Here is a 27,558-nt window from a genome sequence, read left to right on the forward strand (position 1 = left end):
CTCCACACCACTCACAATTTTATATACCTCTATCATATCCCCCTTAGGGCATGGCTACACTTGCAGATGTAGAGCGCTTTGAGTTAAACCAGCCTTTGTAGAGTGCAGTAGGGAAAGCGCTGCAATCTGTCCACACTGACAACTGCAAGCGCACTGGTGTGGACACATTAGCACCTCTTGCAATGGCCACAGAGAGCAGTGCATTGTGGTAGCTATCCCAGCATGCAAGTGGCTGCACCGTGCTTTTCAAATGGGGAGGTGGGGTGGGGTGGGGTGGGGTGGAGTGTGACAGGGAATGTGTTGTGTGTATGTGGGGGGAGAGAGAGTGGGTTTTGGGGGGGCTGAGAGCATGTCAGCATGCTGTCTTGTAAGTTCAGACAGCAGCAGACCCCCTGCTCCCCCCCACCTCTCTCTCTCATACACAGAATTCCACAGTAATGGTTGCTTTGTCTCGGAGCAGATAAGCATGCTGGCTGTCAGAAACGGAGCTTTCAAAGGGCATAGCCGCATTCCTGCAGTGATTCCAAAACAATGACCAGAGTGGCCACATGACTTAAGGGGATTATGGGACGTTTCCGGAGGTTGATCAGAGTGCAGTAATGCAACACCTTGTTCACACTGACACCCGGGCGTTTCAGCCAAGGCGCACCAAGCGTTAATCTTCTTGCCAAGGTGGAGTAACAGGAGCGCTCTAGCCTTGGAGTCAGAGCGCTCTACGTGCCTTGCCAGTGTGGACGGGTAGTGAGCTAGGGTGCCCGGGGCTGCTTTAATGCACTCTAACTCGCAAGTGTAGTCAAGCCCTTAGTCTCCTCTTTTCCAAGCTGAAAAGTCCTAGCCTCTTTAATCTCTGTTCATATGGGACCCGTTCCAAACCCCTAATCATTTTAGTTGGCCTTCTCTGAACCTTTTCTAATGCGGAGACCACACCTGTACAGAGTATTCAAGATGTGGGCGTACCATGGATTTATATAAGGGCAATAAGATATTCTCTGTCTTATTCTCTATCCCTTTTTTAACTATTCCTAACATCCTGTTTGCTTTTTTGACTGCCGCTGCACACTGCGTGGACGTCTTCAGAGAACTATCCATGATGACTCCAAGATCTCTTTCCTGATTAGCTGTAGCTAAATTAGCCCCCATCGTATTGTATGTATACCTCTCCTCGAAGTGCTTCAAAATTGATTCCTTGAGGACTACATTAGCCCTTTTCCAGTCATCCGGGACCTCCCCCGATCGCCATGAGTTTTCAAAGATAGTGGCCAATGGCTCTGCAATCACATCAGCCAACTCCTTAAGCACCCTCGAATGCAGTGCATCCAGCCCCATGGACTTGTGCTCGTCCAGCTTTTCTACATAGTCCTGAACCACTTCTTTCTCCACAGAGGGCTAATCACCTCCTCCCCATACTGTGCTGCCCAGTGCAGTAGTCTGGGAGCTGACCTTGTTCGTGAAGACAGAGGCAAAAAAAGCATTGAGTACCTTAGCTTTTTCCACATCCTCTGTCACTAGGTTGTCTCCCCCATTCAGTAAGGGACCCACACTTTCCCTGACCACCTTCTTGTTGCTAACATACCTGTAGAAACCCTTCTTGTTACTCTTAACATCCCTTGCTAGCTGCAACTCCAATTGTGATTTGACCTTCCTGATTTCACTCCTGCATGCCTGAGCAATATTTTTATACTCCTCCCATGTCATTTGTCCAAGCTTCTACTTCTTGTAAGCTTCTTTTTTGTGTTTAAGATCAGCAGGGATTTCACTGTTAAACCAAGGTGGTTGCCTGCCATATTTACTATTCTTTCTACACATCGGGATGGTTTGTTCCTGCAACCTCAATAAGGATTCTTTAAAATACAGTCGGCTCTCCTGGACTCCTGGTTCCCCCTCATGTTATTCTCCAGGGGATCCTGCCAGTCAGTTCCCTGAGGGAGTCAAAGTTTGCTTTTCTGAAGTCCAGGGTCCGTATTCTGCTGCTCTCCTTTCTTCCTTTTGTCAGGATCCTGAACTCGACCATCTCATGGTCACTGCCTCCCAGGTTCCCATCCACTTTTGCTTCCCCTACTAATTCTTCTCTGTGAGCAGCAGGTCAAGAAGAGCTATGCCCCTAGTTGGTTCCTCCATCACTTGCGCCAGGAAATTGTCCCCTACATTTTCCAAAAACTTCCTGAATTTTCTATGCACCGCTGTATTGCTCTCCCAGCAGATATCAGGGTGATTGAAGTCTCCCAAGAGAACCAGGGCTGTGATCTAGTAACTTCTGATACTTGCCTGAAGAAAGCCTCGTCCACTTCATCCCCTTGGTCTGGTGGTCTATAGCAGACTCCCACCATGACATCACCCTTGTTGCTCATGCTTCTAAACTTAATCTAGAGATTCTCAGGTTTTTCTGCAGTTTCATACAGGAGCTCTTCAATTTATCTTTAATATCGCTTTAATTTAAATCAATCCACCTTGTGTATAATACTTTTCAGTAATCTAGGCTGGATGTGGCAAATACTGTGGATGGGTCTGTATCTTAAAGGAAAGGCACCTGACGCTCTCTTTGGCATTTCTGGCTACTGCTGTCTGAACATCCATGAGCAGTTAAGGTCCAATATGGCTCCCAAGACTGCACTACTCTGACAATCTGGGGATCAGTGCCCTCAGTATAGGCTGAAGTCATTGCTGTAGCCAGTTTTTTTTAAAGTGCTTCCACTAGCACTACCTCCGTTTGATTATGAGCCAGCTGCTTTTCATCCAGTTACTTATTTCTCTCAGACACTGTGATGGTAGGCTGTCTACCTTTGTTGTGAATTAAAGGGAGTTGGAGCTCATCTGCCTACTGTTGTCACTGAAGCCTTAACATTTTGTATTGGGGGACTACACACATCGAATAGAAGCAGGGGTAGATAAAGGCCTACAGAACTCCATGTGATAAAGCTCCCTGGAAAGAGAAGCAGCTATCCTACCCTCGGGTTTTGGAGAGGGAGCTCTGTTGGTTTTTGGTTTATCAGCTTGATTGTATTTTCTAAGATATGGCCAAGTTGTCTAGAGCCCTTTTGTTGTCTATAAATTGTATGAAACGGGTGCAACTACCCATGCCAGGCTATGAAGGTGAGTCATTGGCACCTTGTGATCAACTCTCAAAAACCATGGATATATCTAACAGAATTAGCATGACATTTGCCTACTATCTATGGCTGTATGATCATCTGTCAACACATGGAAAGAGTGTAAGATATTGGTGGTGTTCAAGTGCTGCTTGAATAAACTAGCCACCACTTCCTGCATAGGCTTCTCCTAGAAGAGGAGGTTTGAGAAATAGTTTCCGTGTACCCTGAATATGATTATAATCTTTCACCTGACAAAACTTTACAGAAGTAATTCTCATCCCCTACTGACCCCAAAACTCTCCCCCCATGTACAAACTTGAATACTGTTTTCTTGGTTACTATTTTTATTTACAATATATTTTAGCACTATGCTACTATGTTCTTTCAGGGGTTTATAATTTGCTTTTTACATGTTGATGCTCTCATTTCATTATTGATGTTTGAAGAGATAATTACGATTAGAAATTACCCAGATGCTAAAAAAACACCCAGTAATGTTCTGTTTAGTAGTATGGGAGCTGTTGCATCTATTTTTAAAACCACCCACCAAAGTTGTTAGGTTTTCTTCTGACTTGAGGCACATAATATCTGTTGGAACAAAAATAATACTTCCTTAATGGGTTTATGGTGGGGAGGGAACCCAAACCAAAACAAAAATCAGTCTTTTCCCTCTCTCCCCCCCCCCCCCCCCCCCCCCAAAAAAAAATTTCTTGGTAATTTAGTCAGGAAGTGAAACAGAAGAGGTCTCTTGAAAAAGGATTCCTAATGGGGGAGAGGGAGGGAAAGTAACTATTACCAAGAAGAAAATGAAGAAGTATAAATGAGTTTCATATATTGTCTATTTTTAATGTATATGTCAGATAAAATGACCAAGGAAGGAAACTCATGTTGCATGTTGTTTTAATTATTTTTATGTTTATGTTGATATACAGTCTGAGTGGTGACAATATTCTGAGCTCTGTACAGGTTATAAACTAGACAGGGTTCCTGATCCAAGAAGTCCACAGTGTAATGAAATTGACATAACATGAAGGACCTGAACAAAATTTCAGAGGGGACAGACATTGGTCTGAGGAAAGTATTATTTAACTATGAGAGAGATTTGGATAAGGCCCATGAAATAGAAAACTTTTTTTTCACTGTTCTATAAGATAGTGATCTATCAGAATTTGCTTAATATTTAAGTTGTTATCTTTTAAAACAAAGTAAACCTGCAAGCTAGTAATAGGCAGATATATAACAGATATATTTTTGTGTGACAGCAGCAGGTTTAAAATACCTAGAGTTTGATTCTCTGCTCAGGTGTAGTGGAGATAGGTGCTGCAGGGAGTGGCTGGGTGACTCGCTGATCCTCTCGGTCACCTGCTGGTCACCCACTATAAATTAAATCTGTAGGAGGGCTTGGCTCGGCTCGCTCTCTGCACTACTCATGATCTGCCTTTCCCCTGCAATGCCCCTAACACATCCTCTCCATCTGCTTTCACCAATGATGGAAGGAGAAGCTGGCTCAAGAGGTGGTGGACATTTCCTCTGCTAGTAAAAGTTCCCTAGGCACAAACTCTGGCTGCAGACTTTAGAACACTGAAGAATCTAGTCTCCTGAAACCACAGTTCAAATCCCAAAGATTCATCCCCTGGCCCTATAAAGGGTGATAAGTTGAGTTGCATGTACTTACTGTGTGTAGATCTTTGATTCCATAAAAGCTAATATCTTGTCTTCTTTGTGTGGATGTTAGGGCAAGGCTTTTAGCTGGGTGCTCATAATTCATATTCAAACACTTAAATAAGTGGTTTGATTTTTCAAAAGTGCTGAGCACCCAGCAGTTTCTTTTCAAGTCAGGTGAGGGCCACAAAATGCTTTGCTCTTTTGAAATATTGGGCCATTTCTTTAAGTACCTAAATATGGATTTAAGGGCCTAACTTAGGCTGCCAGTTTGCATACTAGTTTCCTACTTGGCTGCCACCCTCCAGAAAACAAATGGCTGCCTTTCAGCAGTGTTTTATTTCTCAGTCTCTGAAGCATTTTGGGATGAAAAGTGCAATAAAAATGTACATTATTATTTTTAAAGTTTATTTTATTATTCTAGGATCAGACTGAAGAATTCAATAAACTTTAGTTTTCATTCCCTTTGTATCCACCTTGGAGATGTCACACAGATAAAGTCCCTTTATCCCTTAGCAAAGGAAATCCCCCTTCTTGCTCAGGTTAAACTGATTATGTGTCTACAGCAGGAATTTACACTGATCCCTAGTTAATTAAATAGGAATGAGATCATTTTGGCTTCATTGTGAGGATAGTAAGGCTGTCTTCTCTGGTTTATCAGACACAGCACCTCTTGTTCCTTTGCTCCCACAATTGTTCCATTCCTGGTTTTTAATCACATCATACAATTATAGTTAAAACTAAAGCAGGCAGTAGATTAAAAGGCTTAGAGGAGGAAAAAACCAGCTTTGCTTTGTGTACCTTTAAAACTTTTGAAAATAGTTCTGGTTCATCTAACACTTGTGCCCTGAAAACAGTGGAAAGAAACTGACATGAGTATGTTTTCTTATAGGTCAAGTTTAGTTACATAAACCTATAGACCTAAAAAACTTAAAACTCACTCACCGACTCTTGTAAACGTTGGTAAGCTTTTTTTGCACCTGAAAAGTAATATTCACTCTCTTCTCCTGCCACGTTATGTTTTTGTTCACATTTGAATATGTAACTCCTGCAAGATTTTGTGAGGGTTTAGCTAATATTTGTAATATGCTTTGAAGATACAAAGCATTACAGAAAATATTGAGTAGTAGTATATGTAACTGAAGTTGTTGGTAGAATTTAGCATTAGTAGTGATTGTGATATCCCTGTGTTATGTAAATTTGTTTAAAATGAACACATTATAAAATACTTGTCTTAAAAATCATTTATTTTGCTTACCTGTAATTTCCAGATAATGGAGGACAGACTTTGGGAGGTGGAAATAACTGGCCTCTAAGAGGAAGAAAGTGGACGCTCTGGGAAGGAGGAGTGAGAGGAGTAGGATTTGTTGCAAGTCCTTTACTGAAACAGAGGGAGTAGAAAGTCATGAACTGATCCACATCTCTGACTGGCTGCCGACTCTAGTAAATCTTGCTGGGGGACATATAAACAGCACTAAGCCTCTGGATGGCTTTGATGTGTGGAAAACTATCAGGTAACTTGCATTTCAAATAACTGTGTCAGAATCCTGCTAAGATAAGAGTTTTATCAGCAAGAGCAACAGACCTGAAATTGGGAGAAACAGAGACATATATTTGATCCTAAATAAGATTGAAAAAAGTAATTTGCTAAATAAAAGGAGAGGTTTAAATCCCCTACACATTTTTCCTCCAGGAGGAGAACAGGAATGAAGAAAGCACCATAAATGAAAGATGCCAGTAATGTTACTTAATGCATTTCTGGAAGATGTGCTCAGATGCCATGATGACAGATGTAGCATGATAACCTGAATAGAATGGAAGAGAATAGATTACTTACACATTTTTAACAATGAGGGTGATTAACATTTAGAACAAACTACCAATTGAAATGGTGGATTCTCCATCCGCTGGTGTCTTCAGATCAAGACTGGATGCCTTTCTGGACATTGCACTTTAGTCATAGGCAAGGTATTGGTCCTCAACACTGGGGTAACTGGGTGAAATTTAATGGCCTGTGATATATAGGATGTCAGACAGGATGATAGAATTGTCCCTTCTGCCCTTAAACTCTATGAATATAGAATTAGCTCTTGCTAATGTTTATTTAGTCCTTTGTTCTTCCAAAGATGCAATTCCCTGAGGTTTATCCTACCACACATGGGTTATGGAGCTCTCAGAATCTGGGTTTCTGCATGTAATTAAAAGCCCTTTGCAACTTTTTTGCAAGAGTAGGAGTTTTCCTGGTGACCTTGGTCTAAATTCCTTTATTCCTCCCTTTTATACTTTCATGCTATGTGCTAGCTAGCTGCCTAAATTCCATTCCCTCCCTTCTAAGGAGTGGCTTCATTCAGTGATATTTGAATATAGTTTGAGTCACTTAAGGACCATTCAAGATGCTAGCTACATAGCTCCCCCTCCCCTCCCAGATTTGAGAGGTTGCTTAGGCTTCGGCTTCAGCCTCGGGTAACGGGGTCCAGGGCTTCAGCCCCATGTGGTGGAGGTTTGGCTTTCTACCCTGGGCCCCAGCAAGTCTAATGCCAACCCTGCTTGGCGGAGCCTCTGAAACCTGCTGGCAGCCCCCCAGAGGGCCCTGGGCCCCTGGTTGAGAATCACTACAGTATAGTATATTGGAAGATTAGCATATATTCTGTAATAGCAGTTAATCTTAAAAAGTAAACATTCTTAATCTGTAGACTTTGTCTACAACTGCTTGTGACATAGGAAAGGAAATAATTTAAAATTACATTCTTAAATACTAAAAGTTATGTATGATCCCACAGACAAAATATTTGTTGGGAAAAGATTATCACAGCTAGTTGCACTGTGATACAAATTGAAGCAGAAGAAAATGATGTCTTAAGTGAAGCATGTCATAATATTTTTTCCAATATACATAAAAAAAATTTTAAGGAAGTGTGAGGAAATGTGATCCAGGAAAATACAATATGTGCAAGACGTAAAAAAAAAAAAAAAGAGAGAGAGAGAGAACAAAAATGTCCTTAGTGACACCAGGTCATTACCAAAAACAAGACAAACACATTTACTCTGGAAAACCTTGGACTTCTTCCCAAGGCTACTTTTTGCCTAGTTTAAATGAAACTCTGTTCTGTTAAAGTTCCTATACAAATGTTGTATTCAAATTCACCAATAAACAATAACCTTTCATTATGCTTTAAAAATACACCATGGTTGAAAATAGAAGGCCGTACTCTTGGCTGGCATAAATTAGCCTTTGATTTCTACAGACGTACATCAGTTTATATCAGCAGAGAATCTGCCCCACAGAATACAGTTCTGCTGTTTTTATATAAACAAAATTCCCTTTGAAGATAATCAGAGTTTCGCCTGCATTAAGAACACACAACTGAGCTGGTGGTGGAATACACTATAATAGTCCCCACAAAAAAAACCCTCTTCCTATAAGTGTAAGTAAGTGTGTGTGTGTGTGTAAGTAAGTGAGAGAGAGAGAGAGAGAGAGAGCATGCAACTTAATAGAACATTGTACCTTAAAAACAAATATCCTAAAGCCAGAGAATTCTAACCTATGTTTATATATTTTTTTTAAATCTAATCACTAGAAAATACCGAAATACAAAGATATGGAGTCTGAGAACCTTAGTTGAGCCTTCATATCCTTGCTGTCTTGTGCACTCAATAAGTGTCCCTGACAAAAACTACAGTATCCAGCTGCTAGCTGGATAACTTGCTGAAGCTGTCCTGTGAGGTGCTAAGCCACATAGCAGTTGAGCTCTGTAACTGGGAAGTGTGATGGGGCGTCTGCCCCACACTGTTGGAGAAAGTGTTAAAATCAGCCCTGGGGAGGCTGCACAGCAGACAGCCAATCAGAGAGGAGCTGCAGTGAGCAGCCAATCAGGGCAGAGGAGGCAGCTCCCTCTTGGGAGCCCAGGGAGAAGGACTGGGTCCCTGAAGGGTTGAGGGACAGAGCAATGCTGGGCTGAGTCAGGGGAGTGAGAGGGAGCTCAAACCTGACTGGCTGAAAGACAGAGGCCCTGATACAGGGGCAGAGAAGGTGCTAGTGCTACGGGGAAGTGGCCCAGGAAAACGGACGGCGAGGGTTGAAGGATACGCAGCGCATGACTGCCACATAGAGGGTCCCTGGGTTGGGACCTGGAGTAGTGGGTGGGCCCAGGTCTTCCACCCCCTCGCTCCCACATGCCATGGAGGGGAATGGCCAGTGAAGGGCTGCAGTTTGCCACTGCGGCAAGTAGCTAGAAGCTTGGGCTTCAGTCGGCCACGGAGGCGAGTGGCTGGACAGAGGACTGCTATTCCCCAGGGGGAGGGGGAGGAATGGAATGGAGCACAGCCACAGGGCTGTGTCCTGAAGAGGATGCCGAGATCCTTGAGACAACACGGGTCCAGAGCAGAAGTGACGGTGGCGAGTCGCCTCCGGAGGAGGGTGCCCTGTGAAAAGACTGAGCTAATTCCCAGAACGACCAGTAGGAAGTGCCACGGTGGTGAGTCCCACCCCATTATAGATGGGGTGACCGCTTTCTAGAGGTTTTAAGCCCTATAGAAGTGGAGTTTAGGAGCCCCAACTGGCAGCCATCTCCTTGTGCAGGTATCCACTTGCTTCCCCTAGAAAGATGCTTCTCCCCTTTTTCCCCTTGTGCTGTAGCATTTCCCCCTGCTTCTGCAGCTGGTCACATTCCAAAAAGAGCTCCTAAGTCTTCCTGGACTGCTAGATTTCTGCTACTGTGTAAATAATGTGCATTGGTTATACATTCTCTCACTTTGTAGTGTATTTAGAATTATTTAAATAATACCAAAAGTTATTGAATGATTTCATAATCAATTAATAGTGCTGCAGAATTTAAATTAGGGACCCTTGGCACCTACAATTCTTCTTCGAATGATGGTCCCTATGTGGATTCTGAATGTGGGTGCGTATGCGTGCCGTGCGCTGGAGCCAAAACTTTGCATAGTAGTATCCATTGACCCCACGTGCATTGAGAGCATGGTGCGACCGAGGCTTTAAGACACTGTGTGGGTTGATGCCGCTCCAGTTCCCTCTTACTGCTGCATGGCCAGAGTCGGAATCTCTCGGTGCTCTTAGCTCGCTAAGAGAACTGCTCTTCATTTTTGCTGTGTATAGTTTCTAGTTAGATAGATGTCCATTAGTTTTTAGTAGTTGGTTTTCATTGGACTTCTCCCCTTTGGGGGGTTTCTTTCTCCCCGGCCTGGGGACTCTGCCCCAACAAGCCACCTTCAAGAACTGTGCCTCGTACCCTCCCTCCTTTTCAGTGAGCGATGAACACACTTGTTGCCTTTACTGTCTTGGTGAAGCCCATATCGTCTCTCATTGCTCTATCTGCCACTTGTTTCCATCCCGGACTCAAGCAGCTTGTGAACTTCCCCTCTGCAAATATCTGGAGGAGGAGAAGGTGCGCTCACGTGCGCAACCAGACCCGGTTCCAATGGATCTGCCAGAATGGCACCCATCACTGGTGGTGAGCACTTCAGTGGGCCTCTTCCATGCAGCACCGGCGGCACCACCGAAGCCCCACCATATGCACAAGAAGTATGGGCACAGGCATAAGGGCAGCTCCCAATGGGGACTGCCTCTAAACTCAGCATTACCTCCCTGAGGTTGGGCGAGAAGTCGTGCACAGTAGTGGATGCTCCTGCTCCCAAGAAGGCTCATACGGAGCGCTGCCCCAAACGCCATCATACGCTGCTGGTCCTGTGTTCTGCTCTGGCCTCCTCCTTCACCGCCATTGATGCTGTCAGGACCTTCCAGCCTGACACGCCCGGTCCCACGCACTCCAGGGTGCTTATCACCCCTGACGCCATTGACAGAGTTCATGCTGCCTTTCACTGGCTGTCCCACGCGCTCCGGACCTCTGCCTGTTCCGAGATTCCCCTCTCTAGAGGATAAGCCCCTTGTGCTCCATCCTTCTCCAACAGCTCTGGTGACGGACGAGCTCCTACTTCTACCATCCTCTCAGACCTCATCTTGGACTGATGGGTCTGCCGGCACCGATGGCCCCTCTTATTCCGGACCCTTCTTCGGAATCTGAGTGGTTCTCTGACCTAGACAACTTTCTCTCCTGCCCGGTCCTACAGCCTGGACTCTCAGTACTGGTCCTACCCACCGATGTGCAGACCCTTGGCTGACACGCGGTTCCACTATCCGCAGGCACTACTGTGGCCTGGCAATCCCCATGCCTGGCCCTATTGGCCCGCTTGGGGCCCCTACCACGATCGTGGGATGCACTGCCTGCATCACTGCTCATCTTCCACCCATTCTGCCACCTTCCACAAGGACCCTCTAGATGCTCCCACTCTGTCTTGCCACCTGATGACCATGTCCAATACTAGAGCTTGCTCCGCCACATGGCTCTCAGTGGAGGACATTCAGGACTCCCAGGCCAATTCGTGGATATTCTCCAGGCTCCGGGACCTTCCTGTACCACCTTGCCCATTCAGAACACCATCTTGCAGCCAGCTCAGGCTGTTTGGCACACGCCAGTCTCGTGTGCCCCTTTGTCGAAGCAGACGGAATGCTGCTACTTTGTGCCCTCTAAGGGTATGACATTCTGTTTACCCATCCGCTGCCCAATTCCCTGGTAATCCACACGGCCACTGAGCGCACCCATCAGCAGCACTTTAAATCTACCCCTCCTGACCATGCTCCCAAAAAGATGGACTTGCTGGGCCTCAAGAGATATTCGTCCGCGAGTCTACAATTCCTCATTGCCAGCTACCAGGCTATCCTTGCAAAGTATGATTTCCTGTCATATTCCAAGCTGATGGACTTTCGGGACTTCCTTCCTCTGGAAAAGCAGCAGGACTTTCAGCATCTGTGGGATGCAGGCAAGCTGGTGGCCATGGTAGCTCTCCAAGCTGCTGTTGATTCTGCCAACACTGCGTCTTGCTCCTTGGCATCTGGAGTCTTGTTCTGTGGCAACTTTTGGCTCCAGTCTAGTGGTTTCCCTAAGGAGGTCCAGACAACTCTTGAGGACCTTCCCTTTGACAATCACAAGCTATTTAGTGACAAGACGGACGAGTCCCTCCATTCCCTCAAGGACTCCCGTGCCACCCTCCGGTCACTGAGCATTTATACTTTGGCCCTGATCCACTGACAGCAAGGCTTGTCCTTCCACCCTTGCGCCACTTACCAACCAGACCCTCAATGGCTGCTTGATCTGCCTTGCCCCCACTCCCAGCAACCTCAACATTCTTTCTCTGGTGCCTTTGCTGCTTCCACCTTCCACCACCATCTAAGCAACCCTTATGACTCTTTCCTCGAGACCCGCGAACCCTCCTCCGTCCCTCCTGCCACACCCTGGATTGTCGTCGGAGGTCATATTGCCCCTTTTGCCCACAACTGAGGCAGGATCATCTCCAACTGTTGGGTGCTGGATATCATCCATCAGGGCTACCCCATCAAATTCTTCTCCTTCCCTCCTCGTCTTCCGCCCAATGACTGCCCTCCAGACCCTTCCCAGGACTATCTCCTCCACGAGGAAGTGACTGCCCTCCTCCAAAAGGGCACCATAGAACCTGTGCCATAGTGCTACCGTGGCTATTGTTTTTATTCCCCCTATTTCCTTGTCCTGAAGAAAGGGGGTGTTCTTCGTCCCATTTTGGATCTATGCTCCTTGAACAAGTTTATTCACAAGTTTTGCTTCAGGATGATCACTTTCCCCCTTATTATCCCTTGCCTCCCCCCATGGAGCTTGGCTTGTAGCTCTCGATATGAAAGATACATACTTCCACGTAGACATCCACCCTGCTCATCGCAAATTCTTCTGCTTCAAGGTGGGGAGTTTCCATGACCGATTCCGTATCCTCCCCTTTAGAATCACTGCTGCCCCCCATGTCTTCATGAAGATCTTTGCAGTCGTGGCAGCTTATATGCACTGTCTGGTTCATTCCCTCTTCCCCTATCTGGATGACTGGCTACTTATGGCGCCCTCTTGCTCCTGTCTCCTTGCCACCATCCAGACCCTCCACACCCTCCTCGGCAGCTTGGGGATCTGCATCAATGAAGAAAAGTCGATCCTCATCCCTATCCTCATGCTCACCTTTATAGGGGCACGCCTGGACTCTGTGGCAGCCCGCGCCTTTCTTCCCATGGACCGCTCACTTCTCTTATTGCTATGCTCTGACGCTACCCGCAAATGTGTGTCCGTCAGAGCCTCTCCCTCCTGGGCCATATGGTGGCCTGTACCATGGTCACGCTGTACATCTGTCTCCATATGTGTTGCATTCAGCTGTGGCTCCACTCTGTCTGCAATTTGCAGTCAGACCTCCTGAACAAGCAGGTGGTCATCCCTCTCACTGTTTTGGCTTACCTCATCTGGTGGTGCAACCTGTCCGTGGTTCTACCAGGCATTCCATTCATGTCCTACATGCCCAGCACCACTCTAACCATGGATGCCTCACTCGTGGACTGGGTCGCCAACCTCGACAGCTGCACGGTCCAGGATCTTGGGTCACCAATGGTCGCGCGGATGCACATCAGTGTCCTGGAACTATGGGCAATTGACTGTCCTGCCAGGCCTTCCTGCCCTTCCTCCATTCCCACCATGTTCAACTTCTGTCCAACAACATGACGGCAGTTATACATATCAACAGACAGGGCGGAGCCAGATCTCCTTCCCTCTGCACAGAGGCCATCCATCTTTGGAACTGGTGCTTCCAGCATGCAATCACCCTGCACACTGTACATCTGGGCAGCAGCAACTCTTTGGTGAACAGGCTCGGTCTTTCCAGGCCAACCGCGAGTGGGAACTCAACGACTCCGGTCCGTCTTTCATTGGTGTAGCATGCCTCACTGGGACCTCTTCACGATGTCGGAGAACTGCAAGCTTCCTTTCTTCTGATCCTGGGGCGCCCTGGGCTCAGGCTTACAGGGCGATGCCATTCTCATTCCCTGGACCTCGGATCTCCACTATGCCTTCCTGCCCATTCTCCTCCTTCCCCAGGTCCTGCGCAGAGTGCGGAAGGACTGAGTGATGGTTATCCTTATAACTTCCTCCTGGCCTTCTCAGTATTGGTACACCAATATTCTCCACCTCTCTGCTCGCCCCCCCGATTCCTCTTCTGGCCCTCCCGGACCTCCTAATGCAGGCGCATGGCTGGCTGTAGCACCCCATGCTAAGCCCTCTCCATCTCATGGCCTGGTATTTGGATGGGGCTTGTGTGTAGACCAAGCTTGCTCCACCCCCATCCAAGACATGATCACGCGTTGCAGACTCCAATCCACTGTTATCAAGCTAAGTGGCGCCGCTTTACTGTGTGGGCGCACCATCACATCCCTCCAGACTCAGTCTCCATTCCTGTCCTTCTAGACTACCTCCGTCATCTATGCCTATTGGGCCTTGCCCATTCCTCCATCTGCGTTCACCTGGCGCTCAGTGCCTTTCTTCCTCCTGTCGATGGCGTCTCCGTCTTCACCCATCCAAAGACCTCCTGCTTCCTCCGCAGCCTTCTCAGTGCCTTTCCCGCCGTAGGGAGGCCTACCCTCTCTTGGGATCTGAATCTTGTCCTCACTGCACTCACGAAGCCACCCTTCAACCTCCTCACCACTTGCTCTCTCACCCATCTTTCCATGAAGGGTGATCTTCTTGGTGGGCATCACCTCCGCACGGTTCATCAGAGAACTGGCAGCCATGATGGCAGATCCACCATTTACCGTCTTCCACAAAGACACAGTCGCCTTATGTCTTCACCCCAAGTTACTGCCCAAAGTGGCTTCCTCCTTCCACCGCAACCAAAGTATACACCTTCCGGTCTTCTACCCTAAGCTGCATGCCTCCCCCAGTTGTGCAGAAGAAACAGTATGAAAGAGATTTCACACTGTTCTAGGCTTGATTCTGACCTTCAATGCCTGCCATTCTTCAGTCAGTCTAATGAAATCTTAGGTTTTTATGCATTAAATATACAAAATTAAAAGCCACTGAATAACATACAACAAGCCACAAAACTGGTCCACCATAACAGCATTAATAATCCCAATCCCAACTACTTTGAATCTAACCTGGTGGGATGATTCGCATGATTGGAGTGTTTAATGTCTTTGATTATAATCTGTTCAGGAAGGGTAGAGTGGGTTAAAGAGGTGGGGAGGAGGCAATCCACGTTAAAGACACCCTTATTTGTTTTAGTTATGATAAATCAGAAGCACAGGGTTTAAAATGCACCTGGATACATCTGCTAACTAATAAAGCCCAAGAGGTTTCGCTGATGGGGGGTCTGATACAGACCACCAAATCAAACTAGAGAACAGGAGTCACTCTTTAAACACCAGTCTGTAATGTGTGGGGAGGGAGAGGGACCTGTGTTGTTATGGGGAGCTTCAGTTTGGGAAACATATTCTGGAAGATTTTTGCAGCCAGTAGTAAAACCCCATCAGTTTCTAAAAATTACAGATAATTTCCTAACACAAAAGGTATTGTAACCAACATGAGGTAAGTCTATTTTGGCACCTTATTATGACTGATAAAGGCTGAACTAGAAGTTGGTGGTTGCCTATGGACCAGTGATCTTGACTTGATTATATTCAATGTGGACAGAGAACTATCCCAACTAGTAATATGTAGTTGTGGTACTTCAAAAAGGCTAATTTCCCAAAACTAAGGAAAATTATGAGCAAAATTGAGTAGGAGAAAAAAATTAGATAGAAAAATATGAGTGAAAATTGGGAGTTCTTTAAGAATAGTTTATTAGATGTTCTAACAACCACAATTCCACAGTCAAGAAGGATGCTAAAGAAAATGACTAAAAACTCATCTTGGTTCAGTGGCAAAGTGAAGGCATCAGTTAGATATTTAAAAAGCAATATATAACAATTGGGAAAAAGAGAAAATAGACAGCAATCGATATGAATTAAAAGTTATGAAGTGTAGAAAACTGATAAAGGGAAGCTAAGGACATCAAGAAAAATCCATGTCTGGCTAGGTTAAGGACAATAAGAAGAAGTTTAAGTATATTAGGAAAAAAAGAAATCCAAGCAATGGTATAGGTTAATTTCTAGATGGAGATGGTAAAATTATTAATGATACAGAAAGGGCAGAAGTGTTTCAATAAATACTTCTTATTTGGAAAGTACTAGGATGATGTACTTGTATCATATTGGGATGAAGAAGTATCTTCTAGTAGTCCTTTAGCAATTTAGGAGCATGTCAGACAACATCTACTAGGGATAAACATTTTAAAATTAACAGGCCATGATAACTTGCACCAAAGGGTCCTACAAGAATTGGCTTAGGAGATCTCTGACCCACTGATGTTAATTTTTGATATCATCCCTTGAATAGCAGGGAAATTCCAGAAGATGGGGAAAAATGCTAATGTTGTGCTAATATTTTTAAAAGGGTAAACGGGATGATCCAGGTAACTACAGGCCAGTTAGCCTGACATCAGTTCAGGGCAAAATAATGGAAAAGCTGACACTGAATTCAATTAATAAAGATTTAAAGGATATGAACATTATTTATTCCAATTAGCATGATTTTATGAAAAATAGGTCTTGTGAAACAAACCTGCTTTCATTCTTTGATGAGATTATTCATTTGGCTGATAAAGGTAGATGTAATATAATTAGATTTTTGTAAGGCAGTTGCCTAGTACTACAAAATATTCTAAGTTTTAAAAATTAGCACTGTGCAAAACAATAGAGCATAGGTTAAATGGATTAAGAACTGGTTAATTGACAGATCTCAAAAAAGTAGTTGTCAATGGGGAATCATCATTGAACGATGGCGTTTCCTGTGGGGTTTGGCAAGGATTGGTTCTAGCCCCAACACTATTAAACATTTTCATCAACTATCTGAAAGTAAATTTAAAGTCATTGCTACTAAAATTTGCAGATGACAACAAGGTTATAGAGTGGTAGTTAATAATGAAGACAGGGCAGTCATACCATGTGATCTGGATTGCTTGGTAACCTGTGCCCATTCCAACAAAATGTGTTTTTAATACAGCTAAATGAGAAGTTTTATACATCAAGGAAGAAGGAATGCATGCCATATTTACAGCATGGGGGACTATATCCTGGAGAACAATGACTATGAACATTAATTTAGGAGTCGTTGTGGATAGTCAGTTCAAGGAAAGTTCCCAGTGCGATGCTATGGAATCCACGGATGTATAAATGGGGAGTAGTGAGTCGGAGTAGGGAGGTGATACTACCTCTGCATACAGCAGTGCTGCGAATGATACTGGAATACTTTGTACAGTTCTGGTGTCCACCTTTTAAAAAGGATGTTGAAAAATGGGAGAGTGCAAAAAGAGCCACCAAAATTATTCAATGTGTTCAGGAGGTCAGACTAAATGATCTAATGATACCTTCTGGACTTTCATCTCTAGAATCTATCAATCAACCCCCTTCCCAAATGGCCAGAAGGTAAAACAGATGGGCTTAGTAGTGTGGCTGGAAGAATAACAATTTTAAGCTTTGTTGGGCTAAAACGTGGTGAGTGGAATCCTTTGTAGAAAATGCCCTGTAAGCAGTCTCTTGCCTTTTAAGCCAGGAGCTATCTAGCTCAAGCACTGTTGTTCATTATAGCAGTGGAGCTATTGCATAGGAAGGAAGACAGACTCACAGATAATAAGATCCTAAACCACACAGAGCTTTATAGATAAATCCCAACACCTTAAACTCCACCCCATAAATTTACTGGCAGCTGGTACGCATTACAGAGCACTGGTTTAACAGGCTCTCACTCTGTTTGACACATCATTTAACAAGTGGGCATTTAAGAGCTGCATTCTGGCCTAATTGCAGTTTCTGGATATTCTTCAAGTTGTATCAGTATGTAGCACATATTCAAATTAATCCAGTTTCAAGGTGAGAAAGGCGCGGATAACTGTAATGAGGGCTGCACCTGAAAGGAGAGGTCTCACTCTTCTTGCCAGGAACAGATGGAGAAAAACACTGTTGGCCACAGCTGCAACCTGAGCATGCAGAAGCAGTTCAGAATCTAATGAAGGTCCTAAAATGCAAACCTGTTACATAAGGCTCAGTCAGGCGTGTAGCTTGTGATGCTAACGAGAAATTAAAACCCTAACATTTTTAATGCATTGTGGGGAAAATTTTCCTGTACGGCAGTTTTTGCACACAGAATTTTTAACATTGGATTCTGGCTGTACATTAGCTGAAAGTGCTGTATGATTTGTTATGTAATACAAATAAATACCTTTTACTGTCTGAATCAGTCCCACCAGTAATTTATAATTTCACTTTTACTCAGAATGTTTGGCTTCCAAAGATGATATAAAGAGGGGAAATATTAATTCTATAATTAGGTATTATTGATATTGAATTATAAAATATTTCCTCCCAAAATAAAATTGTATATGGTTTTAACATCTTCGTTTAAGATTTCCACTGAGTGTTATCTTGCCTGTGTTTGTATTCTAGATGGTAAATGTTTCATGTCAGAGATTGTCTTTACTTGTGTCTTATATGCTGTTGCTTAAAATAAAATAAAAATAAATCTAGATATTATCTGAATGGTTGTCTTTGAAGTTCACTATTTATCATTACAATTTTTGTGGTATGATGAATGTTTTTATTTTAATTTCCATAATGAAAAGAAATGACTTCTAACTGGCTTGCATGCTGCTTTTTATAGATAGTGGACCTTTTAAGGAATGTTGGTCGTTTTCAGTGTAACATTTACTTAATATGTAGAGGTCCAATCCTGGCTCCCTTATGCACATGAGTAGCCCCCCACTGACTTCATTGGGGGCTACTCACCTGGGTGTGGAGTTGTAGGATTGGGCTAAAATATTATAGCTACTGGATCAGTAGGTCACCTTTGAATTAAAAGTTCATAATAGTTAATGGACACAATTGTTTCCTACACGTATAATAAAAGGAAGTATTAAAATAGCGCGTGAAGATTTCTAGTGGGCTCTAGAAGGAAATTAATGTTTCCCAATGATCTCTGTTCTAGTGAAGGAAGCCCTTCTCCCAGAAAGGAGCTGCTTCATAACATAGACCCTATGTTTGTGGACACTTCTCCATGTGAGTATGCAATTCATTGCTAGTCCTATTATATAGACATATATTTGATATCTGTCTAATGCGTGCTTTTTTTCCCTGCAAGAAAAGTTTACCCTTTTGTAGGTGAAGAAAGGAAATACTTATTTGCAAATGGAAGGCCTCCTAAGTCACTGCCTTAAAATGGAGTTGCAATAATCGCAACTATAGTGTACTGTTAACTATACCCTAAATCATTGCTGGGCTGTGCTCTTCATTTCCCAGTGTTCTGAAGCACTTCTACGCAAAGAATAATGTACTGCAGACAGTGGGGTTATTGAGAGAAAACCATGTGCCTCAGGTGCACAGTAAGACCAAAGTGCCTCCTGCACTCAAGATTAGAAGTTATCTCCTAATATCCACATGTCCTGTGTTGTTCTAGCTATAAGAAGATTGTATTATTGACAGAGGTGAAAGTAAGCCAGTATGATCCGGTACGGCGTACCTTGCCGGACTGGACCGTCTTCTCCGGCGGTGATTTAAAGAGCCCAGGGCTCCAGCTGCTGCGGGGAGCCCCGGGCCCTTTAAATCACCGCCGGAGCTCCGGCAGCCGGGCTCGGATGGAGATTTAAAGATCCCAAAGCACCGGTCCCTGCGGGGAGCCCAGGCCCTTTAAAGTGCCGCCCAAGCCCTGCTGCCGGAGCTCCGGTGGCGCTTTAAAGGGCCCGGGGCTCCCCACAGTGGCAGGAGCACCAGGCCCTTTAAATCACCACCCGAGCCCAGCTGCCGGAGCCCCGGGCCCTTTAAATTCCCGCAGTGGTAGGAGCACCGGGCCCTTTAAATGGCCTCTGGAGCCCTGCCGCTGCTACCCCAGCCCTAGCCCGAGCCTTGCCACCCCGGGGTAGCGGCGGCAGGGCTCCTATGGTGATTTAAAGGGCCCGGAGCTCCATGGTGGCCAGAGCCCCAGGCCCTTTAATTCGCCCTTGAGCCCCGGGGCTCCCAGCCGCCTCTGCAGCTGGTAGCTCCGGGGTAATTTAAAGGCCCTGGGGCTCCCAGCCACAGCCGGAGCTCCAGGGCCTTTAAATCTTGAAAGGCCCCGCCTCTTCGGGTTGAGGCCACGCCTCTTCGGGTTGAGGCCACGACCCGCTCAGGACTCTGGCGTACCGATAAGTCCTTTAAGTTACTTTCACCCCTAATTATTGACCTTGCAAGTGGAAAACTTTAGTTTGAACAAGGCTGACATTCCAAGCCTTGTGGCTGCTTTTGTGCCATACTAACATGAGTTGGAGCCTTTGTTAGCAAGTCATGTTGCTCTCTAAATGCTTTCTGTTTTATAATTCAGCATTTGATAAGGACTAGGAGCTCTTTAAAATGGCGGTTTCCTCATGGAGATTGTCATTGGAACATAACCCTTCTGGAGATTTTGAAGTTTTTGTGTTAATTAAATTAAGATACACCTCTACCCTGATATAACGCGACCCGATATAACACGAATTTGGATATAACGCGGTAAAGCAGTGCACCGGGGGGCGGGAGCTGCGCACTCTGGCGGATCAAAGCTAGTTCGATATAACGCAGTTTCACCTATAACGCGGTAAGATTTTTTGGCTCCCGAGGACAGTGTTATATTGGGATAGAGGTGTATACAGTAATACATTGAGAGCTAAACACTGACTGAAGAAAGTCAGTGCAGTGGAGATAGTGGCATGTAACCTGTGATCCTGGCACAAGTCATCCTGTAGTAGCTGGATGGAATGGCTTAAGATAGGCTGCCACAATGTACATCTGTCTCTGTGTTGCTTCTCCTCTGAACAGGAGCACATGATCTCACCTTGGCTGGTCACTGCTCCCTGTATGATGATAACATACGTACTGGTCGGATTAAGGTTTGGCCATGCCAGTTTCCCTCTACAGAATGCTCTGTAGGCTGTTACAGCCCTGCAGGCGGTCCCTGTAGGCTATCGTGCCCTGGTATGTTGTCACAGAGGCATACTTTAGAGACTATCTCTCTCCTTGTGTGGTACTGCAGTGGTTGAACTCAGCTGAGGTGCCCAAGCTAAGAGATTCCAGATATAAATCTGGAGGAGGTCTGGAGGCAAGACGCTTTCAATGTAGAGTCATAGGCTCAGGAACTCGCTCTCCACATTGGTTCAACAGTGCCTGAGATGGCTGAGGTTTAATGCTAACTACAAGGCTATCCTATTTATTCAGGATCTCTCTGCGGTGGTAAATTAAGGGGAGCTATTGTATTGGTGGTAAGATGTGAATGATTATTAAAATTGAAATTTTGTATGTCTTGTGCTTCAGGCACATTAAAAAGAAATTGAAGTTCATAAATACTTACCCAGATGCCCTTATTTACTACATGTGGCTTCCCTACCTTTTTTTCCTGCAATGTCAGCCTACACATTTGGCTGACATTGCAGGGCCATTTGGGCATCCAGCATCAATTGCACATATGTACAGGAAAAGACAGGACTAAGCCTTAAATATGTAACCCTTCAGCTCTTTCCCTAACTTTAATTTTAATTCTCAAAAGGGTTGTTTAGAGTAAGTAGCTATACTGCTGCTAGATCTTATCAGTTTTGATAAATATTATAAGTATTTTCTCAGGTGCCTTATAGGTGTCAAAACCTTTCTGCTTCAGATCATCATTTCTTCACCTAATACATGAGAAACATTTTTGTCTGACACAACAGAGCATATTAATTTATATTACAGTCTTAAGTGATCTTGGTGACAAGGATCTGGCCTATTCATATTTGGTTTAATTTTTTGCATGATACTGAATGCCCACAACTTCTCTTAACTTAATTGCAAATTGAAGGAGCTGTGTGCTTTGCAAGACAAGCTCTTATCTGGTTAGTGATTCTAGTTTTGACTGTGATAATGTAGTAAGATTCTCCTATAATGTCATAAAAACTCAGTGTATATAATTTTATGTCTGTGTTGATAAATATAAATATATTTGTACACATCTCAGCCTGTCTCTCCTTAAGCTTCCTTTCTTTTTCATTTTCCAAAAAGAGGGGTGACGTGGTTGGAAGGATAGGCTAGAACACTGATTTTGGCAGCTATGTTTTGAATACACAATGTGGATAAAGGGGAGCAGAGCACTAGATTTAGAATAAACCTAAATTTACCATGGCAAAAGCTGACCACCTTATTTTTCCATTCTCTCCTTTCTCCAACACTGTTGACTACATGGCCATCCTATGTCATAGAGGTCCATAAACTGGGTGTTATTCTTGATTCCCTTTTCTTTCTCTACACACTGTACATCCGTGCTGTGTTCAGAACTTGCCTCCGCTGAGACAACAGTTCTGAGATTCCTTTCCTTTCTAGCCACTTCATCCCCTTCTTTATTACCGTGGCCACCTTATCTTTGGCCTTCCTGACATTCATGTTGCTCCTCTCTAGGTCCATTCAAAACACTTCTGCTAAAATCATCTTCCTGACCCATTCTTCTGACCATGTCCCCAAGGTGTAGACATTGAAATAGAAAAGTTAAGGAGAGGAAGTTGAGGGACAGATTTTGTCTTCTGTTCTACACTGTGAATGTACAAAATGTGGAATAAACTCTGCATATTATTTGTGGGTCTGGCAGCAGAATCTGTACTTTAACAGTTGAATTAGCTGGCTTTTTTCCAGCCACTGGAAAATATAGATCTCATGATCAACATGTCCTCCACAGTTATGATTGCTAACCAGGAAAAGAGGAGGCATGAAGCCCCAAAAAAGAAGAATTTAATAAAACATGTAAATTCTTACTAGATTACCAGTTGAAACAAATGGATATGGAACAAATATTATTGAATATAAGATTGTGAACCTTAGCTGGAATAACTTGCACTCACAAAGCCTCTTTAACTGCTGAAAACTGTTTCAGTACACCACGAGGGAGAGAACACTGCGGAATAGAAAATGCTTATACAGGATGTTTAAAATACATATTGATCAAGTATGCCTCATTATTGGCCTCCAGTACAAGCCAGGAGTTCAATGAAACTTGGGAGGAGTGGAGCGAGTGATTTAATATATATATGTTTCTGAACAAAAAAAACCCGTACATTGAACTGGAGTGAAGGTTAAGAAAAAAACGTATAAATAGAGATGATAAGCGCTATGGGAATGTTGTAATTATCTGAAAAAAAACAGATATTAGTAACCTGTGGGAAGTTAATGCTGCTGACAAGAAGAAAACTGAAGCTTTTGAAGTATGCTGCCAACAAAGACTCTTCCATATTTCCTGGATGGAAAAGAAGACTAACGCTGATGTTAGAAATATTATTGGAGAGAAGCAGACCCTGATGTCAGAAATTATGTATGCAAACTTGTGTACTTTGGAAATAACCTTGAGAAAGTTATTATGGAAGGAATGTTGAAGGGTCATTGTAGTAGGGGACAACTAGCAAGGAGATGGATGGATAGTATGTGGCAGATCACTGAAAGGTCTGCTGCTGAGAGCTTGAAGTTAGTGATGGACTGTGAGGGCTTCTGAAAATTCTGCTATTATGTCACTGATGTTCAGACATGAAGACATGGATTTACTTTTTTAGTAATCCATGAGATTGATCCTTAACATGTTTAGATGAACTCAATGTTTAAAACTGTGTGACAGGATGGCAGTCTCTATTTTTAAGAGGCTGCTTGAATTATTTTTTGCTTACAGATTTAGTTCTTTCCTGTTCTGGATGGTCTAGTTTTGTGTGATGTGAATGAATGTGATGTGATGCGATGCGTTAATTGCTGTGGCTTGCTTTCTTTTGCTTTCTCTCTGTTCTACCCGAAAGATTAGGAAAAGGGCAAATATGTACACCTATGTAAGAGCTACTGTTGGTGATTACTTGGTTACTACTGACTGGAAGAGCCAGAGTACCCAAGCTCTGCTGCAGGCACAGGTACACCAGGTTAACAAACGGGAACCTCAGGCACAGGAAACAGTATAAAAACAGCCCCCTCCGGAGGATGGAGATAGCTAGGGAAGCTCTGATTCAGAGCTGGCTAATGAAGCTTGCATAGTTGTGGGGGTCAGAGCCTTATATTGATTATACTTAATTTATAGGTAGCTGGGAATGGGGGTGTTTTCTGGTCCCTCTCCCCAAGGGACTATTAAATTCAACTTCTTTTTCCTTACATAGACTGAAGCCAACCCAGCCTCTTGGTCTATGACAGGCTGCTGAACAACCTTAACTCTGTCCTTTAGTGACACCAGCCTCCAGTCTTCTTTTCTTTGTTCTTTTCTTATTATGGCTTTATCCTGCAAACCCATACTCATGCAGTTAGGTCCAGATCTTCAAAAATATTTAGGCGCCTACTCCCTTTCAGGATCTGGGCCTTAGTGTTTTGCAGAATCTACACATTGTGATATGTCCTTTAAGATCAATTACTTTTCTTAGGATTTAAAGACGCTCAGCCATAGTCTGTGAACTCCTAATAGTTTAAAAAGCCAGTGTTCTTCTTCGAGTGATTGTTCACGTCCATTACACATTAGGTGTACGCGCGCCGCGTGCACGGACGTCGGAAACTTTTTCCCTTAGCGGCTCCCGTCGGGCCGGCAGGGCCCCCTCCCTCCCGCTAGAGCGGCGCCCCGCTCTAGGGTATATATATCCCTGCCGACCCGACCCCTTCAGTTCCTTCTTACCGTCCGTGGCGGCGTTGGAACAACTCTGTCTCTCGTCTGAGAGTGTCCCTTAGCATAGTCATTAGTGTTATCTGCAACAGTTATCAGTTATTTAGTAGTTAGTTTCAGAGTAGCAGCCGTGTTAGTCTGTATCCGCAAAAAGAAGAACAGGAGTACTTGTGGCACCTTAGACTAACACGGCTGCTACTCTGAAATTGTTAGTCTCTAAGGTGCCACAAGTACTCCTGTTCTTCTTTTTTTAGTAGTTAGTGTTAAGCTTAGTAGTTAACCGCTCATTAGGTACTTAAAGTTCCTGCTGTGGTTGCTTGGTCAACTCCGGCACCGGCCCTGGGCGGCGGGGCATGCCGCACGCCGAAGGCTTCAAGGCTTGTGCCACGTGCTGTAAGCCTATGCTATTGAGCGACCCCCACGACTCGTGTCTCCGCTGCCTGGGGGAAGCTCACCAGAAAGAGCGCTGCAAGATCTGCAAGGCCTTTAAGCCCAGAACTAAGAAAGAAAGAGACTTTCGCCTCAAGCAGCTGCTCATGGAGACGGCGTTACAGCCCTCCACTTCGGCGGCACCGTCTGCCTCAGTGCGGAGCGCCCCGGCATCGGTGCGGGAACCGGCGCCGGCGGGTCACTCGAAGCCCACGGCACCAACCCAACGGGGGCATGTACGGCACCGGTTGTCTTCGCCGATAAAATCGAAGGGCCAACCCAAGGCCCGAGGACGCTCCCCGCATAAGAGGGCAGCGCCGGCGAAGACCTCGAGTGCGCCTAAGGCCAGCATGGCCCCGGCACAGGCCCCGGTAGTGGCTCCGGCACCGAAAGGCCCGTCGAGCCCCAGGATAGGCGCGTCGAGTGAGGAAGAAGGGCTGGAGGAGCTCTTGGAACAGCTCTCCACTCCGGACACATTTGAGGCAGCAAAGGACCTCATTGCATTGTCCGTTGAGGGCCCTCCACAAACTGAGGACGCTCCGCCGAGACTGCCACACAGAGGCAAGCCGGCGATGGTGCGCCCATCACGGTCGCCATCTCGGCACTGTTCAAGGCACCGGTCCCGGTCGAGCTCCGCCTCGGTGGACTCCCGGTTGCCCTCCGCGCAGAAAGCGCCACAGCAGTCGGGCCTCAGCAAGCGGTCGGCACCGACTCAGCAACCATACACGAGTCGGCACCGGGATGCGTCGGCGGTACGTTCCCCGAGACCGACCACCCGTAGTCGTTCTCGGTCCCGTGGTCACCGGTACCGATCCAGGTCCAGGTCGGCGAGACGCTGCTCCAGGTCCTGGTCACGGAGGCACTACTCCCCAAACCCGGACCGGCACCGTTCCACGGCTCCGCCGTGGCCTTCCAGATCACCGTCCGTGGTGTCGGAGACTGACTCGGGCCGGTACGGCGGGTATGCCCATAGGGCACATACTAGTAGGGACTACGAAGCCTCTGGCCATCCCCAATGGGGCCAACCAAGCCAATGGCCGTTCTGGACACCCTGGGCCTACCACCAGCAAGGGCCCCCATCTAGGACCTCGAGATCCGGGCCATCAGGGTACCGATCCCGCTCTCCGCGGTACCGCCCGCCCTCTCACAAGGAGGCAACGATCTCTCGACCGCAGGAGCGGGAGGGAGTGGACTCGGCACCGAGCACGGTACCGTCCCAGTCCCACACCGTGGGACAGGCCCCAGAGGAACAACCAGTCGATGACGGGTTGCAGGAAGGTGAGGATGGGCAAAAGGCCCCGACCTCTTCCTCCTCGCTGGACGAGGCAGTAGCGGGTACGACAGTGTCCGGCCCTCCCCCGATTGATCATCGGGCGCACCAAGACCTGCTTCGCCGGGTAGCCCTCAATCTGGGCTTGCAAGCGGAGGAGACTGTAGAACAGGAGGACCCCATGGTCGACATCCTGAGCCCAGAGGGGCCCTCCAGAGTCGCTCTCCCGATTATACGGACAGTCCAGTCCAACTATAAGATGGTGTGGCAAACGCCGGCCTCCAGTGCACCAACTGCAAGAGGCGTAGAGAGAAAATACTTCGCCCCATCTAGAGGGTTTGACTTCCTCTTTTTGCACCCGTCTCCTTGTTCGCTGGTGGTCTCGGCGGTCAACGAGCGAGAGCGTCATGGCCAGCAAGCCCCTGCGCCCAAGGGCAAGGAGGCAAAATGATTGGACTTGTTCGGAAGGAAAGTCTATTCGTCTGGGGGCCTCCAGCTGAGGATCGCTAATCAGCAGGCGATTCTAAATAGGCACAATTTTAATTCTTGGGCATCAGTCTCCAAGTTCAAAGACTCCCTACCTCCGGACGCACATCCTGAGTTCACGGCCCTGGTGGACGAGGGGATGGCGGTGGCCAAGACCTCATTGCAGGCCTCCCTCGATTCAGCCGATGCAGCGGCTAGAACAATCGCGTCAGGGGTAGTGATGAGGCGTTCGGCATGGTTACAGGCTTCAGGCCTTCCGCCAGAGGTGCAGACCACCCTGCAGGACCTCCCGTTTGAAGGTTCGGGCTTGTTCTCAGACCAAACGGACGCCAGACTACATAGCCTCAAGGACTCGCGAGCAACCCTAAAGTCATTAGGAATGCATACCCCGGTGACACAGCTCAAGCCCTTTAAGCCTCAACCACCGCAGAGGCAGTACCACCCTCGCCCTCGACACGAACCGTACTGCCGTCGTGGCAGGGATAACAGGCGGAGACGTAACAATACGCCTAACCAGGGCCAAGGTCACAGCCAGAGCAAGCCGCAGCCAGGGAACAAACCAGGCTTTTGAAGTTACGCTCGAGGACAGCGTACCACATTCCATGCCGGATCCTCCTCTAAGTTTCAAGGACCGCCTGTCCCATTTCTACCGGGCATGGTCGCGCATAACATCGGACCGCTGGGTCCTGCGCACAGTGAAGGTGGGCTATACCCTCCAGTTTTCCTCGCCCCCTCCCTGCCATCCCCCTTCCCCGTCCCTCTTCAGGGACCCCTCTCACGAGCAACTTCTCATGCAGGAGGTACAGACCCTTCTCACAGTAGGAGCAGTGGAAGAGGTCCCACCAGACCTAAGGGGAAAAGGATTCTACTCCAGGTACTTCCTGATTCCCAAGGCAAAAGGGGGGGCCTCTGTCCTATCTTGGACCTGCGCGAACTAAACAAGTTTCTAGTCAGAACGTGCTTCCGTATGGTCTCCCTTGGAACTATTATCCCATCCCTGGATCTGGGGGATTGGTACGCTGCCCTCGATATGAAA

General features: G+C 46.0%; 1 protein-coding gene across 1 annotated transcript in view; it reads left to right on the top strand.

Annotated features, from left to right (window-relative positions):
- ARSB (arylsulfatase B) overlaps positions 1–27,558 on the top strand; it is a 117,516-nt gene that overhangs the window by 59,364 nt on the left and 30,594 nt on the right. Inside the window, 3 exon segments of the mRNA XM_005286439.4 lie at positions 6,023–6,139; positions 6,142–6,265; positions 18,680–18,750. Of these exon segments, the coding sequence (XP_005286496.2) occupies positions 6,023–6,139; positions 6,142–6,265; positions 18,680–18,750 (312 nt within the window).

Source organism: Chrysemys picta, chromosome 6 (assembly GCF_011386835.1).
Source record: "Chrysemys picta bellii isolate R12L10 chromosome 6, ASM1138683v2, whole genome shotgun sequence".
In the NCBI taxonomy this organism is placed as follows: Eukaryota; Metazoa; Chordata; order Testudines; family Emydidae; genus Chrysemys; species Chrysemys picta.